General features: G+C 38.8%; 1 protein-coding gene across 3 annotated transcripts in view; it reads right to left on the bottom strand.

Annotated features, from left to right (window-relative positions):
• Window positions 1–947: 947 nt before the first annotated feature.
• The window catches only part of ORC5 (origin recognition complex subunit 5), a 95089-nt gene continuing 75072 nt past the window's right edge, over window positions 948–20964 (bottom strand). For 2 of the 3 annotated variants that reach the window (XM_046021170.1, XM_046021169.1), the window contains 2 exons: window positions 11873–11985; window positions 948–1741 (listed from right to left, as the gene is read on the bottom strand). In XM_046021170.1, coding sequence (XP_045877126.1) covers window positions 1696–1741; window positions 11873–11985 — 159 coding nt within the window. In that variant the 3' untranslated portion in view covers window positions 948–1695. The remainder of the gene's footprint in view (window positions 1742–11872; window positions 11986–20964) is intronic. The other variant, XM_046021171.1, reaches the window with a different exon arrangement.

Below are 20964 nucleotides of genomic sequence, written 5' to 3' on the forward strand. Positions count from 1 at the left end.
CCTTCATTTAAATAAATTAATCAGATTAGTTAGTGAGTCATTTAGCAAGCCATTAGAAAGGGAGTAACAAACAGAGAAGTTCTTATGGTCCAGTCGGGAACAGGGAAAATCTGGTTCCAAGGTCTCCTGCAGGGAAGCCACACATGGGCCTGGTGGCATCTGGTGTGGCAGGACAGTACAGTCAAGGTGCTGGGCAGGGGACAGGTGGTCAGCAGGCATGGAGAACTGCTTCCATTACAAAGTACACTGTACTTTGTCTCCTTTCCGTCCTTCACCCCAGTGCCCCATTTGACGATCTCTTCTCCTTCTGACATTCCAGAGTTCTTCCCTCAAAATGCAGATTGGTCCCAGCTTATCCAAGAAGGCTGCACAGCAGACCTGCCACTTCATAGCCAACTATGAGGGGCTGAAAACTCCCCCAAGTGGCATTGCTCCTCATTGAATCAGCTACCCACACTGCTTTCTACTTTAATGATACCTGGATTTCTACAGGCAGGAAACCTAAGCCTGAAATCACAACGCACATGGCTTTCCCCTGGTTCTGGTTTCTCCAAACATCTTCTGGAACACAAAATTTCACCGCCTTCTGTGGGGCAAGAGATGTAGGGCAAGGGTGGATGCCATCCTTTGGGAGGCAAACAGGAAGTCCATTCCTGCTCCCAGACTCATTACCTCTAAACAAATGCAAGCTCACAACTGCTTGTCTTCCTTGATCCAGAATGTGGCAGACAATAACTACACGAAAAGGCTTCCTATCTGTCAGTGTATGTTGGGAGAATTTTTCTTCAAAAAAGCAATGAAAGAATAAAATGCCCCTGACATGTAAACTAGGCTCTGTAATTAAGCACTTTAAATCTGCTTAGAACAATTTTTTAGTATTCAATTGCCAATGGAAGTCTTCTTCAAAAATATGAAAAGAAAACCAGACCCAAGGTTCATAACCGATATAACAGGAAAACATTTTATTGTGGAACTCTTAAAGGCCAATGATTTAAAAAGGAAAAGAAATATCAGGCAGATTAAAAAGCTAGGCTGGGTGGTTAATTGCGAGAGTGACCAGAAAAACCGCACACGAGCATACTGCAGACACTAAGCAGGCTTAGAGATGGAAAGCTGGCCTATATCTGATCAAACTACCTTGTGGTTGTGAGAAAATCAGGGTGAGGAATAAGCATACACAAGGTTGGATTTAAAAAAAAAATCAACTTCTATTTATTATATTTTGCAACTATGATCTTTTAAAACGGTGGCCTTAGGAAAATCTGCTTTGGCAAGCAACTGCAGAGGCTCCTGTGGAGAGGAAGTGAAAAGACTGGGCTTATATACAAGGGCTGCTGGCACGTTCAAAGCGCAGGGGATAGTTCACAGAGCAAAATGTAGTCCTAAGTAAATGGGTTTCAGGCAATTTCAGTGTTAAGATAACATCATTAAGAGGAGAACAGATTGTGCTCAAACCCTGCTGTTTATAATTAACACGTTGCTTCCAAATACTCCAGGGTCCCTGGTAAATAGTCTTCTGCTCACATCCACCCAGACCAATCAGAGTATTTTCATCAGATTCCATGCTGGGCCAGCACCTGTCTGGACAAATCCAATAGAGCCAAAGAACTCCTCTCCCTGGCCAGCTAAGTAGTTGGATGAACACAGCTTGGCTTAGTCATTGTCACAGTGTCCATATGGCTTTGAAGCTTGTTTTCACAAGAAATCATACAAGTATTTTATTATGTCAAAGTTCACCGTCCTATAAACAAAAATAGATAATATGTTAGCATCCTCACCCCCTAGACTGCTCAGCTTTGTATGTGTGTTTCTGGGAAGCACATGCAAAATAATTCACAACCAATGCTAACCAATTCTATAGTGCTATCAAAAGCGCCATAATAGGAATGGAATTAATTTTATAAAATGTCCCTTGGAACAAAGTTTCTTTAAAAAGTTTCCTTTTTTCTCCCATGCATAGAGTTTGCTTTTCTGAAAAAAAGGAAATGAAGTTAGAACTATTCAACATTCTGTATTTCAATTATACTACAGAAAGTTTAGATTTCATTTGAAAGCTATTTGCTTTTTTGTCTAATAACCAGAGTAAAGTAATTAGAGATGCAGAAGTATTTAAATCTTCTCTGCTTCTGGACACTGTTTATCTTCCCAAACACCTGTTTTATCATTACATAATGCATAGCTCATCCGTCCTTGTTCGTAGCTTTCATTCTTTTCAGTCTTCTAACACTGGGTGACCTGTATGTGTATTGTAACTAAATCTGTATGATCCAAGAATACGATACAACAAACAGACGATGTACATGTATATTTTTGTACTCCGATGGCAGGCAGAATAAAATAGCAGAGAGACAGAGACATATAATTATTCTTCTTTCTCCAAACTCATTCTTCACTATAAATATTCAGACTTGGAGGTTTATTATTTGAATAAATGGTCAAAATAATTAGTTATAATGATCTAGCAATAAGTATAAAATTAAAGCCTTAAAGTATTCAATTCTGCAAAAATAATCATCCATGGGAGAACAGTCTTTTAAAGATTCACTAATTGCACACTCTTATTTATTAAACCATCATCAATTAATGTTTTTGTCTATCATTTTGTAATACACGTTCTAAAAAAGTTTCTAAGCAAATGACTGACATATCAAATATTGTTTAAAATGTGGAATAGGGAACTATGGATACTGCTTATGAAAACACATTTAAAAATAGCTCTAGTGAGATGCTCCAGCTATTGTGGTGCCTAATGTAGGACTGAAGAATACCTTACTGTTTCATACCTTACTGCCTCTGAAGAATACTAAATCTTTCCAAGTGGTATAAAAACACTTCGAAGACAGTCCTGTTGTCATTAAGAGTAATAAAATAACTAAAAACAAGTATTAAAATAAAAAAAAAATTCTCAAGCATAAAGACATAAAATATGTGGTTATTACCTCATCATCTATTTTATTTTTATGTTTTTCTTCTGTTCAATTCTAGGGCCTCCCAAAAGTACTGGCAACAAGGTACCACAAGGCATTTTTTTTAAAAAAATAAAGTCATAAGAAGTACAAACTTCCAGTTGGACAAAACTACCAAAAAACATAAATCGTAACCGTTCAAAAAGATCTTTTTTTTTAGAGGATCTTAGAAGGAAATAGATGTAAGAAGCTATTTCTAACCACAGGCAGAAAGGGAAGGGGAATGTGAGTATTTCTCCAGGGATATATACCCACCATAACTTTGGGCCTTAAGTGTATAAACCTAAAGTAACAACATAAGGTGGACTTCATGTTAAATTTTATTATTTTGGTCTTTGGAGTTTTTTTGACATTGTGTGGGGGAAAAAATTTAGAAGCAGCTAAGATGAAAACATTTACATTTCAAAACTACAAGAGTAGAAGCTATTATTTGATATAATGGGAGACAGTCATACAAAATGACCAATACAAAGACACACCTACAATACTAAGGAGGGAAAAGCAGAACAGAATTACAACTCAGTAGTGACAGCACAGGAAAAGCATCAGTATCACGGACTAGGACCAGAAGAAAACACGAACAAATGAAATACTGTGATTTGTTAGTGGTGGGGCTCCTCTATTCTACTCAGTCTAGTTGGGTAACTTTAGTAGAGTTTCTGCAATAAAGTTTTCTTTGGTAGAACAAATGGACTGATGGAAAAACACTACACTCTTTAAGTGTCTTTTATAAGACACTTACAGAATCTATAAAAGTTTCACTATGTTCCCTTTCTCTGCTTTGCCACTAGAAAGTACTCAAGCAAACTAAATGATACCATTAAGATTTTCGGATTTTTTTCAAGACAGTAAATTATTCAGGTATTGAATATATAAGATCATTCCTTTAAGAAACATTCACTGCCCAAGATGTATGAATGTCTTTATCACCCCTCCATCCCCCAATGTAAACAGGTGACTTGCCAACTGGTCCCCACATATATTATTCTAAAACCAGGAAGAATTTGAAAGAATAACCACAAGGAAAACATCAAAAATTATGTTACACATTCCAAAGATAACTTTGTGCTTTATAGGACTCAGAGATAAACAATTCACTCTAAACAACACTTTAAATTTCTACAAAGAGAATTATGTGCTTTGTATGTACTTTTTTCTGGCTTTTCATGGCTTCAGATGCATATTAAATTTATATAAATATGATGTTAAGGTTTTGGATAGTTTTTATATAATATAGGAGATTCTTAGAACTAAAATGAATTATTTTCTAAACTAAGCATATAAAAAATAGAATAAACACAAATAATATCAGTGACAATTTGCCTAGGAGTAATTAATTCTTAAGTCAGAATTCAGAATACTTTAATACAAGTTAGTTAAATGAAATGCCTAAAGATTTAAGATTTAATTTTGCTTTTATCCTTTGATTACACTTTATCAATTCTTTCACTACACTGAAATACTTTTTTTCTCACAGGATACTACTTTATTTTCCTTTTACTTTTGAGGGCAGCTTTAGTTATTTTTTAGTTTGGTTCCACTGACAAACTGCAACCAGACAACTTTAAGCAATCTTCTTATGTTGGCAATGACTGTGTAAAGTAAGAAACTTTAAACTACCATTCACATTAAGAACAACCCAAGGACAATTATTTAATAAGTTTCTCATCATTTTTCTTCTCCCATATTCTACCTCCATATTTTGTGCTTCCTTTAAAGCCTCCCATTGCTTCTCTGTCCAAACCTTCCCCCTGTTCCTTGGTCAGTAAATTTCTCTAGGTCCTTTACCTCTTCCATGAATGTTTTTCCTCTTCTGGGCTTACCTGTAATCTGGCTACCCCTGAAGGACCTTGTCTCGTCTTCAGCTCTTTCTAATGATTAGATTCCAGGCAGTCCTTTGGGTAGGGTTGGTGTCCTGGTGCAAAAAGCTCTGCTCCTCTGACACTTGGTTCATTCCGCTCACCACCTTGTGTCCCCCTGCCCCTATGTCTTAGTGACTGACTTATGCAGCAACCCAGTTTGGTCTTCCTCTCCATCCTAAGCTCTTTATAGTGACTTCATTGCATGTGTGTCTTTCCTAACTCCAATGGCCTTCTTTATCTCATGATCATATTCAGAAATAATCTACCTCTAAAAACATAAATTCAGGCATACTATCCTCTGATCCCAAGCTCTTTCTCTAAGCTACCTGGAACACCTTGACATATAACCAGCTCACAAAGTCCCTCACTTACTTGTGACCTACAAATACTTATTGAGTATTATGTGCTAGGCACTGAACTACTGGCCCTCTGCTGGCTTTATTTCCTTCCTTCCCTTCCTAACTTAGACTCCATGGTTCATCACTTCAAGCACTCACTTGCTAGCATCCACCAAATTTACCTGGCAAAACCTCAGTCCTAAGTGATTTCAACAATATCTCTTTGCAGTCCCAGTACTTACCACATGGAATGCTATTATAGAAGATCTTAAGTTCCACAGATTGGTGTCATTGTAAATTCAAGGTCAGGAATTTTAAATGGGCCCTCAGTATTCCCAGCAAGTTCCTTCTCCTGAAGGCACCTTCTTCTTTCCCATCAGCATTTAAATATGTTCAAACTTTTAAATAATAACCCTCCCATAGCTCCATAACCACTTTAGTAGGTAACAATCCTCTCTTCCTTTTCACAGCAAAAAGAATCCTAGAATGCAGGCTCATGAGGATAGGATATAAATCTGTTTGTTTTTTTTTTAAATATTTTATTTATGTATTTGACAGAGAGATCACAAGTAGGCAGAGAGGCAGGCAGAGAGAGGAGGAAGCAGGCTCCCCGCCGAGCAGAGAGCCCGATGAGGGACTCGATCCCAGGACCCTGAGATCATGACCTGAGCTGAAGGCAGAGGCTTAACCCACTGAGCCACCAGGCGCCCCAGGATATAAATCTGTTCTACTTGTTGCTATATTCCCAAAGCCTAGCACAGTGATCATAATGGGCAACACAACAAATATTAAGTGAACAAATGAATTAGAAACATTCTATCTGCTGCATCGATTTTCTTATAAATACTATTTAACTATGCTATAATCTGACTTCTAAACCCCTATATTCCTGTAAATGTTCCTGATAAAGTTACAAATGACTTTTTGTTTTGTTTTGTTTCTTTAAAATTTTATTTATTTATTTGACAGAAAGAGATCACAAGTAGACAGAGAGGCAGGCAGAGTGGCAGGCAGAGAGGAGGGGGAAGCAGGCTCCCAGATGAGCAGAGAGGCCAATGCGGGGCTTGATCCCAGAATCCTGAGGTCATGACCTGAGGCAGATGCTTAACTGACTGAGCCACCCAGGTGCCCCCTACAAATGACTGTTTCATCATTAAATCAGATGGACTCTGATTTCTCGGCATCAGTTTGCCAGTTTTGACCATCACTCCCCTCCCTTAGGTTTTCCTACTTTTCTTGTGTATGTAACTCCATATATAGCTGCTTAACCCACTTAAGCCTGTATCACAAGTATTTTTCTGTTTTTATCCTTCCGAAGTATGATTTTTTTTTTTTAAGATTTTATTTATTTATTTGACAGAGAGAGATCACAAGTAGGCAGAGAGGCAGGCAGAGAGAGTGAGAGGGAAGCAGGCTCCCTGCCGAGCAGAGAGCCCGATGTGGGACTCGATCCCAGGACCCTGAGATCATGACCTGAGCCGAAGGCAGCGGCTTAAACCACTGAGCCACCCAGGCGCCCCGAAGTATGATTTTTAATAACTATGTAGTGTTTTTTAAAATTAGAATGTACAATAAATTATTGATCCATTCCCTTGTTCTGGACATCATTTAGGCTGTGTCCTCTGATCAAATCATTCATTCTCTAGCACAGGAGTCTGGAACTAGACATACCTGCCTCTTCTTTGCTAAGTATCCTTGCAATCTCTTATCTCCACCACACCTTTATTTGGAATGAAACTCTGTCTCCTTAGCTCCCTTCTTGTTGCTGCCCCAAAAGACAAACTCACAATGGTTCCCCGTCATCTGAAGTTTTACTGCTAATCACTATAGGAAAACATGAACTATTTATATATTTAGCATATACTAAGTTTAAAGCATTGTTTAAGTTTAGTTAAGGCAGTGACTGGCACAAATATAGTCTCTGTTTTGAGCTTCACAGACTTACACTGTAGAAAGATGAACTCTAATTATTAAGTAATTAATTAAAACTATGATAAGTATCAGAGGAAAACAATGAGACCTGTATACTTGTGTACCTGTATACTGTGATTGGAGTGGGGGGATGATGGTGGTCATGGTATGTTTAGGAATGCTTCTTTGCTAGTTAGAGCCAGACTGAGCACCCACCACCCACCTTTCCTACTTGTCTCTGTTCTAGATGTTTTACAGTAATAGACAAGTGTAAGATTAATAAAGTAATACGTTGTTACAACCGTAAAAAAAAAAAAATTGAAATGTATAGGTTATGCAGCCGTTAGCTAGATAAAGGAGAGGAGGTGATGGAAAGTGCTACATTTGCAAAGATGGGAAGCAGAATGGTGAATATGAAGAACTAAAAACAGCCAGCGAGTTAAAATGCAAATACCTAGGGAAGCAGTGTGTGTACCAGATGTGGCTGGGCAACATAATGATATGGCAGCGGCCAGATCACTGAGGCCTTGTAAGCTACATTAAAGATTTTTGGTTTTTTTTTTTTAATCCCAAGAGTCATAGGAAACTACTGAAAACTTTTTTTTGGGGGGGGGGAGGTAATAACTGATGTATAATGTTATATTATTTTCAGAAGCAAAACATATCAACATATTGATTCCACAATTCTATACATTAGTCAGGGCTCACACAATAAGTGTAGTCACCATCTGTCACCAAACAACATTACCACAATCTTATTGACTACATTTCTTATTCTGTATTTTTCATCTCCATGAATTATTTATTTTGTAACTGGAAGTTTGTACCTTTTAATCCCTTTTATCTATTTCACCTATCTCCCCACCTATTTCTCCTTTGGCAACCACAAATTTGTTGTCTGCATTTAAAGAATTTGTTTTTTAGATTCTACATATAAGTGAAATTTTATGGGATTTGTCTTTCTCAGCCTGACTTACTTCCCTTAGCATGGTATCTTCTAGATCCTCCCACATTGTTGCAAATAGCAAGATCTCATCCCTTTTATATGACCGAGTAATAGTCCATTGCATATATGTACCACACCTTTATCCATTCATCTACCGAAAGATATGTGGGTTCCTTCCATATCTTGGCTATTGAAAATAATGCTGCAATAAACATAGAGGTGCATATATCTTTTCAAACTAGTGGGTTTTTTTTTTTTCCATAAGGAGTTAATATCCAAATAAATAAAGAACCTACACCACTCAACATTACACACACACACAAAATCCAATCCAATTAAAAAAGAGGATTAAAAGATTTTTAAAAAGAGGATTAAAAGAAATTTAACAGAGACCTGAAGAGACACTTCTGCAAAGAAAAGATGCTCAATCATCATCATTGAATCATCAGAGAAATGCACATCAAAACCACAAGGAGATTATCTCCTCACACCAGTCAGAATGGCTAGTATCAAAAATATAAGAAATAACAAGTGTTGGTGAGGATGGGGAGAAAAGGGAACCGTCGTGTACTGCTGGTGGGAATATAAGTTGGTACAGCCCCTGTGGAAAACAGTACAGAGGTGCCTCAAAAAATTAAAAATAGAAATACTGTATGATCCAGTAACTCCACTATTCTGAATTTACCCCCCAAAACAGAAACACTACCTCAGAAAGATATATTGCAGACTTTTAAGTAGGAGGGTGCCATTAAATTTGTATAAGATCCTTCTGGCTGTAGTGTGGACAAGTTATAAAGGGTAAGAGCGGACAGAAGACAAGTCAGGAAGCTACTAGAGAAGAGATGGTGGTGGCCTGGTCTAGAAAGGTAACAGTACAGAGTAAAAGTAAAAAGTGAATGAATTTGAGTTCTACAGGAGGAACTTTGTAGTCAACAGGACTAATGCTTGGACACTGCAAGTGTGGGAGAGAGAAATGTCAAGAATGACTCCCAGGTCTGAGGCCTGTACGACGTGGCAGACTGCAGTGTTAACCACTGAAATAGGCAACACAGAGGAAAGCTGAATCATTCTTTTTTGTTGGCAGGCAGAAGTCTAGGTTAGAATTCCGGAGTTCAGTTTTGGAAATGTATTGATTTAGCTGAAAAACATCCAATAAAGGTCAAGAATATTAGAATTAAAGGTCTGGCCTTTAAAAACTGAGGCGTTATTAATATGGAGATGGTTGTTTAAGTCATGGGTATAGCTAAAACTGCCTAGGGGAGAAGTACAATAGGAACAGAGAAAAGAGCCAGGTCTCAAGGACCAGCTACATTTAAAGGTCGGGTGGAAAGGATAAACTGGCCAAAGAACCTTAGAAAAACTAGCTAAAGAATAAAGAGGAAAATCAGAAGACTGGAATCATGGGCTCTAAGAAAATCGTTTTAAGGAGAGTAATCATCAGTGTTAGATGCCACTGAGAAGACAAACAGCCTGAGAACATTTCAAAAAGCTTCTGGGGAAGATGGAGGAGATAAAATTCAGATCACAGATGGAAGAGAGACCCCCCCCACCTACTGAAAAAGGAAAGAGAGAAGATGAGCACCAATGTAGGTAACTGAAGGAGTTCTCAACTGATGGTTACAATTTCGTACTGTAAAACAGGTGAATGCTGAGCAGAGTAAACTGGAAAAGAGTCAAGAATCTAGGTTAAAAAGAACCCTGTGAACCATGTGCTCTATTCTTCAATACATGAGGTGGGATGGGTGGGAGGCTGGTAGAAGATAATTAAGTATAAGGAAACTGTAGAAACAGAGCCAGACTGCATAAGGCCCAAAGAAGTCCACGTTTCTACAATAACTTGGGGGCAGTGGCAATCTGAAGTGGCAACAAGAAAGAAGGGTGGCACTTAAGGAGCACCCAACCATGAGAGCTTAGTGCGTGAGAAAATAAGTAGCTGCCATCAGAGATAACTCCAGGGGAAGGAGTATCCCCAGGTAAGAATCAGGTTTTCATTAAGGCAATAAGGAAGAATATTAGGAGAAGACAGCAGGATATGGGAGGAAGAGAAAGAAAGAACGAAAGGTTTTATGAGCAGAAAAAGAACACAAAATATCATGGGGATGAGGAAGTGGTAGAGGGAAGATGTGGAAGGAGGGAGATGGTTATTCTTTGGACACTGCCCAAGGAAGGCAAGGAAGAGAAAATAAAGTAATAAAGTAAGTTACAGAGATCCCAGGTTCTATGACAGAATCCCAGGTCAGTAAATCGTGCTCCCTTCTTAGGTGGTAAATGGAAGCACACCTTCTCTGGGTGTGTTTAGTATTACTGATGCTATGAATCAAGTTCCTGTTTGGTTCACTGTATATTCATCATACTGGGCATTCATAAGCCTCTGTCCTGTACATGTTTATGTTGGGGCACAACCCAACATTCAGACAAAATCTCTGAAATAAATACGCTTCATTTAAAAGTTATGTCTTTGACAGAGGCTTGTGCATACAGAGTTTTTAAAATCATTGTTTAGAAAAAGAAAGGTACTGCCTTACGGTCACACTGAATACACACTGAATTCCAAGTTTCTGTTCAACTTCTTCTGGGTAAAAGTTTGCCCAGTTTTGCCATGACAACACATTTTAAAATCCTCATTTCAAGTTTTAGAGTCTACATGGCATCAGAATATCTCAAATACCTCCATCATAGTACCACAGAACTTTTTCCTCTGCACACAGGAGACATCAGGGCAGAGGACACCAACCTGTGGACTTTAGAACGTTAGGAAGCTATCAACTTTATTTGAAGAGATCTGCAAATCCATAACATGTCAAGCACTATTTTTAGCCTGAATAAATAATGTTTCATGCTTATAATTTTGAAATGCATATAAATATTTTCAATATTAATTTTGAAGAATATTAAAATTGAGTCTTCATTATTTAAAAGGGTTGGGAAAGCACTGTCTTACGGACTGTCTTGTTCCACCCACCATTCTGCACGCACATTGCCTCTTCTACTACATGGTCTAACAGACTGCTATCCAGCTGCAACCATGAGATGAGGTCATTTACTCATATAAATGGCTGGAACATTTTTCATAAAAATAAGTAGACCTCTCTGTGAGGAAACTCATTACATTTTAGACAGCTCTCATTTTGACAGACATAATTTCTTCCCTAGAACTTCTAATGTTCTAGAATTACTCAGAAGTAATCTCATCCACTTTGTACATGAAAGCCCCTGAAATACTTGAGATGGTTACTGTATCCTCCCTAGGACTTAACTCTCATACCCTGTCCCTCAGTCAGGGAGGTGACATGATTCTTCACCCTACCATTCTCCTCTTGCCCCCTCTTGGCATGTGCCCATCTGTCAATGCCCCTTTTAAAATGCCAAGCACAGAACAGCACACCAGATTTGTTCTGCCTGTGGGAACACAGAGCAGACCTATTATATCCCCTGAATGAGATACCAGGAGCGTTAAAATCTTAGGACTTAAGCCAGGTCTCTCCCACCTTGTTTTAGGACTTAAGCCAGGTCTCTTCCACCTTGTTTTAGGACATTTGAGTTTTCTGTAGTCAACTGTCCATTAAATCCTACCTTGCTTCTATGGGACCATTATCCCAGTCATTTAAAGTCTTTCAGAATCTTCCTTTTTGCCATCTAACATACTAGCTACTTCTCCCAATTTTATGTCATTTGTAAATTGATGAGAGGGTTCATACTACAGTGAAACTTATTCATTCTTGACACTTAAATGATCTTCTCTTGCTTAACTGACTAATGACATTACATTAGGAAGAACATTAATTTTTATATTTAGTATATCATTTACATAATTCAAGACATTTTACATTACGATTATTCTCTGCTTACCTAGCAATGGCTCTGATGAAATCTAGAGATACTGTGCATTTGTATTTTGGTCCATCAAGCTGATCATCATGGCCAACCAGGGTTAATAGCTGAAGGGTCACTAGAGAGGTAATCTAAAAATAAGAAAACAGAGTGGAGTCAAGATGGCGGAGAAGTAGCAGGCTGAGACTACATCAGGTAGCAGGAGATCAGCTCGATAGCTTATCTAAACATTGCAAACACCTACAAATCCAACGGAGATCGAAGAGAAGAAGAACAACAACTCTAGAAACAGAAAATCAACCACTTTCTGAAAGGTAGGACTGGCAGAGAAGTGAACCTAAAACGACGGGAAGACACACCGCGGGGGGAGGGGCCGGCTCCCGGCAAGCGGCGGAGCAACGGAGCACAAAATCAGGACTTTTAAAAGTCTGTTCCACTGAGGGACATTGCTCCAGAGGCTAAACCAGGGTGAAGCCCACGCGGGGTCAGCGTGGCCCCAGGTCCGGCAGGGTCACAGAAGGATCGGGGGTGTCAGAGTGTCGCAGAGCTCGCAGGTATTAGAACGGAGAAGCCGGCTGCAGAGACAGAGCCGAGGACTGAACTCTCAGCTCGGGGTTACCTTGAACTGGTGGCGGGCTGGGTGAGCTCGGAGCGCGGCTAGAGGCTGGGGATACGGGAGTGATTGGGCACTCTCCTCTGGGGGCGCACTGAGGAGTGGGGCCCCAGGCTCTCGGCTCCTCCGGGCCGGAGACTGGGAGGCCGCCATTTTCATTCCCGTCCTCCGGAACTCTACGGGAAGCGTTCAGGGAACAGAAGCTCCCAAACGCGAACCTGAGCTGATTACTTAGTCCGGCCGCCGGTAAGGGCGGTGCAATCCCGCCTCGGGCAAAGACACTTGAGGGTCACTACAACAGGCCCCTCCCCCAGAAGATCAACAAAATATCCAGCCAGGACGAAGTTCATCTATCAAGGAAAGTAGGTTCAATTCCTAAGACAGCAGCCCAATTCCAGAGGAGGAGAAAGCAAAGCACGGAACTCATGGCTTTCTCCCCATGATTCTTTAGTCTTGTGGCTACTTCAATTTTTTTTTTCTTTTTTCAATTTTTTTTTTCTTCTTCTGCTAAATTTTTTAAAACTTTTACCCTTTTCTTTTTTAACGTTTTCTGACTAGTTTATCTAAATATATATATATTTTCTTTCTTTTTTATATTTTTTCTTTATTTGTTTTATTTTTTAAATTTTTTTCTTTTTTTTTTTCCTGAACCTCTTTTTATCCCCTTTCTCCCCCCCACAATTTGGGGTCTCTTCTCATTTGGTTACAGCGCATTTTTCTGGGGTCTTTGCCACCCTTTTAGTAGTTTATTTGCTCCTTCATATCCTCTTATCTGGACAAAATGACAAGGCGGAAAAAATCACCACAAAAAAAAGAACAAGAGACAGTACCGAAGGCTAGGGACCTAATCAACACAGACATTGGTAATATGTCAGATCAAGAGTTCAGAATGACGATTCTGAACATTCTAGCCAGGCTCGAAAAAGGCATGGAAGATATTAGAGAAACCCTCTCTGGAGATATTAAAGCCCTTTCTGGAGAAATTAAAGAACTAAAGTCTAACCAAGTTGAAATCAAAAAAGCTATTAATGAGGTGCAATCAAAAATGGAGGCTCTCACTGCTAGGATCAATGAGGCAGAAGAAAGAATTAGTGATATAGAAGACCAAATGACAGAGAATAAAGAAGCCGAACAAAAGAGGGACAAACAGCTACTGGACCATGAGGGGAGAATTCGAGAGATAAGTGACACCATAAGACGAAACAACATTAGAATAATTGGGATTCCAGAAGAAGAAACAGAGAGGGGAGCAGAAGGTCTATTGGAGAGAATTATTGGAGAGAATTTCCCTAATATGGCAAAGGGAACAAGCATCAAAATCCAGGAGATGCAGAGAACCCCCCTCAAAGTCAACAAGAATAGGTCCACACCCCGTCACCTAATAGTAAAATTTACAAGTCTTAGTGACAAAGAGAAAATCCTGAAAGCAGCCCGGGAAAAGAAGTCTGTAACATACAATAGTAAAAATATTAGATTGGCGGCAGACTTATCCACAGAGACCTGGCAGGCCAGAAAGAGCTGGCATGATATATTCAGAGCACTAAACGAGAAAAACATGCAGCCAAGAATACTCTATCCAGCTAGGCTATCATTGAAAATAGAAGGAGAGATAAAAAGCTTCCAGGATAAACAAAAACTGAAAGAATTTGCAAACACCAAACCAGCTCTACAGGAAATATTGAAAGGGGTCTTCTAAGCAAAGAGAGAGCCTAAAAGTAGTAGATCAGAAAGGTACAGAGACAATATACAGTAACAGTCACCTTACAGACTAATAATGGCACTAAATTCATATCTCTCAATAGTTACCCTGAATGTTAATGGGCTAAATGCCCCAATCAAAAGACACAGGGTATCAGAATGGATAAAAAAACAAAACCCATCAGTATGTTGCCTACAAGAAACTCATTTTAGATGCGAAGACACCTCCAGGTTTAAAGTGAGGGGGTGGAAAACAATTTACCATGCTAATGGGCATCAGAAGAAAGCTGGGGTGGCAATCCTTATATCAGATCAATTAGATTTTAAGCCAAAGACTATAATAAGAGATATCCTATATCCTACTCAAGGGGTTTGTCCAACAAGAAGATCTAACAATTTTAAATATCTATGCCCCTAACGTGGGAGCAGCCAACTATATCAACCAATTAATAACAAAATCAAAGAAACACATCAATAATAATACAATAATAGTAGGGGACTTGAACACTCCCCTCACTGAAATGGACAGATCATCCAAGCAAAAGATCAACAAGGAAATAAAGGCCTTAAATGACACACTGGACCAGATGGACATCACAGATATATTCAGAACATTTCATCCCAAAGCAACAGAATACACATTCTTCTCTAGTGCACATGGAACCTTCTCCAGAATAGATCACATCCTGGGTCACAAATCAGGTCTCAACTGGTATCAAAAGATTGGGATCATTCCCTGCATATTTTCAGACCACAATGCTCTGAAGCTAGAACTCAATCACAAGAGGAAAGCTGGAAAGAACCCAAATACATGGAGACTAAACAGCATCCTTCTAAAGAATGAATGGGTCAACCAGGAAATTAAAGAAGAACTGAAAAAATTCATGGAAACAAATGATAATGAAAACACAACAGTTCAAAATCTGTGGGACACAGCAAAGGCAGTCCTGAGAGGAAAATATATAGCGGTACAAGCCTTTCTCAAGAAACAAGAAAGGTCTCAAGTACACAACCTAACCCTACACGTAAAGGAGCTGGAGAAAGAACAAGAAAGAAACCCTAAACCCAGCAGGAGAAGAGAAATCATAAAGATCAGAGCAGAAATCAATGAAATAGAAACCAAAAAAACAATAGAAAAAAATCAATGAAACTAGGAGCTGGTTCTTTGAAAGAATCAATAGGATTGATAAACCCCTGGCCAGACTCATCAAAAAGAAAAGAGAAAGGACCCAAATAAATAAAATCATGAATGAAAGAGGAGAGATCACAACTAACACCAAAGAAATACAGACAATTATAAGAACATACTATGAGCAACTCTACGCCAACAAATTGGACAATCTGGAAGAAATGGATGCATTCCTAGAGACATATAAACTACCACAACTGAACCAGGAAGAAATAGAAAACCTGAACAGGCCCATAACCAGTAAGGAGATTGAAACAGTCATCAAAAATCTCCAAACAAACAAAAGCCCAGGGCCAGACGGCTTCCCAGGGGAATTCTACCAAACATTTAAAGAAGAACTCATTCCTATTCTCCTGAAACTCTTCCAAAAAATAGAAATGGAAGGAAAACTTCCAAACTCATTTTATGAGGCCAGCATCACCTTGATCCCAAAGCCAGACAAGGATCCCACCAAAAAAGAGAACTACAGACCAATATCCTTGATGAACACAGACGCAAAAATTCTCGCCAAAATACTAGCCAATAGGATTCAACAGTACATTAAAAGGATTATTCACCACGATCGAGTGGGATTTATTCCAGGGCTGCAGGGTTGGTTCAACATCCGCAAATCAATCAATGTGATACAACACATTAATAAAAGAAAGAACAAGAACCATATGATACTCTCAATAGATGCTGAAAAAGCATTTGACAAAGTACAGCATCCCTTCCTGATCAAAACTCTTCAAAGTGTAGGGATAAAGGGCACATACCTCAATATTATCAAAGCCATCTATGAAAAACCCACCGCAAATATCATTCTCAATGGAGAAAAACTGAAAGCTTTTCCGTTAATGTCAGGAACAAGGCAGGGATGTCCATTATCACCACTGCTATTCAACATAGTACTAGAAGTCCTGGCCTCAGCAATCAGACAACAAAAAGAAATTAAAGGCATCCAAATTGGTAAAGAAGAAGTCAAACTATCACTCTTCGCAGATGATATGATACTATATGTGGAAAACCCAAAAGACTCCACTCCAAAACTGCTAGAACTTGTACAGGAATTCAGTAAAGTGTCAGGATATAAAATCAATGCACAGAAATCAGTTGCATTTCTCTACACCAACAACAAGACAGAAGAAAGAGAAATTAAGGAGTCAATCCCATTTACAATTGTACCCAAAACTATAAGATACCTAGGAATAAACCTAACAAAAGAGGCTAAGAATCTATACACAGAAAATTATAAAGTACTCATGAAAGAAATGGAGGAAGACACAAAGAAATGGAAAAATGTTCCATGCTCCTGGATTGGAAGAATAAATATTGTGAAAATGTCCATGCTACCTAAAGCAATCTACATATTTAATGCAATCCCTATCAAAATACCATCCATATTTTTCAAAGAAATGGAACAAATAATCCTAAAATTTATATGGAACCAGAAAAGTCCTCGAATAGCCAAAGGAATATTGAAAAAGAAAGCCAAAGTTGGTGGCATCACAATTCCGGACTTCAAGCTCTATTACAAAGCTGTCATCATCAAGACAGCATGGTACTGGCACAAAAACAGACACATAGATCAGTGGAACAGAATAGAGAGCCCAGAAATCGACCCTCAACTCTATGGTCAACTAATCTTCGACAAAGCAGGAAAGAATGTCCAATGGAAAAAAGACAGCCTCTTCAATAAATGGTGCTGGGAAAATTGGACAGCCACATGCAGAAAAATGAAATTGGACCACTTCCTTACACCACACACGAAAATAGACTCCAAATGGATGAAGGACCTCAATGTGAGAAAGGAATCCATCAAAATCCTTGAGGAGAATGCAGGCAGCAACCTCTTCAACCTCAGCCGTAGCAACATCTTCCTAGGAACAACGGCAAAGGCAAGGGAAGCAAGGGCAAAAATGAACTATTGGGATTTCATCAAGATCAAAAGCTTTTGCACAGCAAAGGAAACAGTTAACAAAACCAAAAGACAACTGACAGAATGGGAGAAGATATTTGCAACGACGTATCAGATAAAGGGCTAGTATCCAAAATCTATAAGGAACTTAGCAAACTCAACACCCAAAGAACAAACAATCCAATCAAGAAATGGGCAGAGGACATGAACAGACATTTCTGCAAAGAAGACATCCAGATGGCCAACAGACACATGAAAAAGTGCTCCACGTCACTCGGCATCAGGGAAATACAAATCAAAACCACAATGAGATATCACCTCACACCAGTCAGAATGGCTAAAATTAACCAGTCAGGGAATGACAGATGCTGGCGAGGATGCGGAGAAAGGGGAACCTTCCTCCACTGTTGGTGGGAATGCAAGCTGGTGCAACCACTCTGGAAAACAGCATGGAGGTTCCTCAAAATGTTGAAAATAGAACTACCCTATGACCCAGCAATTGCACTACTGGGTATTTACCCTAAAGATACAAACATAGTGATCCGAAGGGGCACGTGTACCCGAATGTTTATAGCAGCAATGTCTACAATAGCCAAACTATGGAAAGAACCTAGATGTCCATCAACAGATGAATGGATAAAGAAGAGGTGGTATATATACACAATGGAATACTATGCAGCCAAGAAAAGAAATGAAATCTTGCCATTTGCGACGACGTGGATGGAACTAGAGGGTATCATGCTTAGTGAAATAAGTCAATCGGAGAAAGACAACTATCATATGATCTCCCTGATATGAGGACATGGAGAAGCAACATGGGGGGTTAGGGGGATAGGAGAAGAATAAATGAAACAAGATGGGATTGGGAGGGAGACAAACCATAAATGACTCTTAATCTCACAAAACAAACTGGGGGTTGCTGGGGGGAGGTGGGACTGGGAGAGGGGGAGGGGGATATGGACATTGGGGAGGGGAGGCGAACCATAAGAGACTATGGACTCTGAAAAACAACCTGAGGGTTTTGAAGGGTCAGGGGTGGGAGGTTGGGGGAACAGGTGGTGGGTAATAGGGAGGGCACGTTTTGCATGTAGCACTGGGTGTTGTGCAAAAACAATGAATACTGTTATGCTGAAAAAAAAAATAAATAAAAATAAGAAAACATTTTTATGAGCTGTTTTGATGAGATTACATGATACCCTCATTTCTAGAACATGTTATATGTAGTTCCTTTGATAGAGATACGTAACTGAATTCACAAGAATAACTTCAAAGAATATAACTTTGAAATTGGCATACACAAATTTGTACATATGCTTAAAGTTCTGGTTAACCTAACAATCAGTCTTTAAGGATTCCACTAGCGACAGCTTTGCTGCTTCATTAATGACTCACACGATTGTTAATTTTTAAAAACTACAAATAAAGCACATGCCTTCTGTACTCAGAATTTTATGGAGTCTCTATCTTGACACCTCTGAATATCAAATCTGTACTCTCTTGAGAATTGAGCCTTTAAATATGGATGTGGGCCTTTTTCAGAGTTGGGTAATTGGTTAGATGAGAGTTAAATACACCTTTCAGATCTGGGCTTAATCTTAATCACCAATTGGGTAGTCAGGAAAACACCAAAAGGATTAATACTGGCAAAACTAAAAGTGTATTTTAACAGGTCAAATCAAAATACAAGATAACTTCCCATTCATAAGCCCAACAAAAATATTATGTATGCTAATATCCAAGAAAGAAAGTTGATTCAAGACCTGGAATTCTTTGAGCAGCCCATTCTCTTTTCCCAATACCTTGCCCCCCCCCTCACCCCCCCCCCCCCCCCCCCGTTTCTTAGTCTCATCTGCTAGATAACAGGAGAAGAGGTCAGCAACGGCAACAATAAAAGATAAGGAAACTTGCTTTGTGGCAGTATAAGGGATAAGAGTTTTTAAATCTGTAATACCTAATCACAAGTCATAAGAATTAAAAATACTTAATTTGAGACAAGTACTTCGCAGATGCTCAATAAACATTAGGTACGTGATTATAAACAATAATAGCAGTAATGATTTGCTTGGTACCAAGTACTCGATAGAGTATTTCATTTATTCCTCAAAACCTCAGGACGTGGACATTATTGCACTCACTTTATAGATGACCCTTAAAGGTGTTAAATAACTTTCTCCAGATCCTAGAGCTGGTAGGTGGCCTTGCAAGATTTCAAACCTAGAGTCCCTGCTCATCCTACTACACTACACAGACTCCACTCTGTCTCCCATTAAAAGTATTATGCAGTGTTCAGTCAGCTGTCATTACTTTATTAACAAATTAAAAAATGAACAGATGGTAGATTTCACAGTATTTTATATACAGAAAATTCTATATTTAGCAAATACGAGGCATTTTTGCTAATTAGAAAAACATTTCGTGTTAATACATCAAAATATGAAGTTCTGCATTCAAAAAGTGAAGACTTTAATTTCTAACTCAATATCACAAATTGTTATGCCTTGAAACGTTTTTTATAGATGTGTGTGTTGAAAAGAGTTATGCATTCTGTAGTTGTTGTACACTGTTTTACAGGTCTATTAGAACAAGTTTATTTGTAGGGTTGAAATCTCACAATCTCTAGTTTTTATCTTTCATCTATCAAAATTGACAAAAGGCATTAAAACTCTCCCATTATGAGGAGTCTGTCCTTTCCTTTTTGTAGTTGTTAGGTTTTGCTTTATATTTTTGAACCTGTTATTAAGTGCATGCACTTAAAAACCACTGTGTTTTGCTGATAAATTAAACCTTGTCATTACTATCTAATGATTGCTTTCTTCAGTAACGCCTTTGCCTTATAGTTTATTTTTTCTAATATTAATATACCTGTATCAACAATCTCTTAAGTGATAATCTTTTTCTTTTTTCAACATCTTATTTTCAAATTTTATATTTTCTTAGCTTTAGACAGTTCTCATGTAAACAACATGTATACATGCCAGTCTGACAATCTTTACCTTTTAAGTTAGACTATATGCTCTACTTGCTTTTATTACAATGATATTCTAAAATTTTATTTCTACCATTATGTCAACCTCTCTGTTTTTCTTTATGTATCTTTCTTACCTTTTTGAAAAAGATTTATTTGAGACAGAAAGAGAAAGAGAGACAGTGCATGTGTGTGCACATGAATGGAGGGAGGGGCAGAGAGAGAGAGAATTTCCAAGCAGACTCTGTGCTGAGCACGGAGCCTGAAGCTGGGCTTGATCCCAGGACCCCAAGATCATCACCTGAGCCACAATCCAAAGCCAGATGCTCAACCAACTGAGCCACCCAGGCGCCCTTCTTTTTTGCCTTTTACTGAACTGAATTATAGTACCTTTCCATTCTATCATTTGCTCTACTATCTTGGAAGTAGTTACTTAGTCCAGTTCTAATTTCTGCTTTGATTTCTTCTTTGGCCCCTAAGCTATTTTAGAATTCTTTAATTTCCAACTCATGGAATTTTTAAATTTGGAGATTTAAATTTGGAGATTTCGGGGGGGCAGGGGGAGGGAGTTGCTAGAAGTCACAGGGTGTGGTCTGTATACTGGCAATCCTTTGAAATTTGTTGGGACAGCTGGGTTGTCCAGGAGGAAAGAAGAATGCACAGAAACCTGAATGTCACTGTGACAGAGTGAAACTGACCATGGTAGTCACCCTGCCAGGCCCCTTCCTTCTTTGTCCCCAAAATGTCT

Source organism: Meles meles, chromosome 10, assembly GCF_922984935.1.
Source record: "Meles meles chromosome 10, mMelMel3.1 paternal haplotype, whole genome shotgun sequence".
NCBI lineage: Eukaryota > Metazoa > Chordata > Mammalia > Carnivora > Mustelidae > Meles > Meles meles.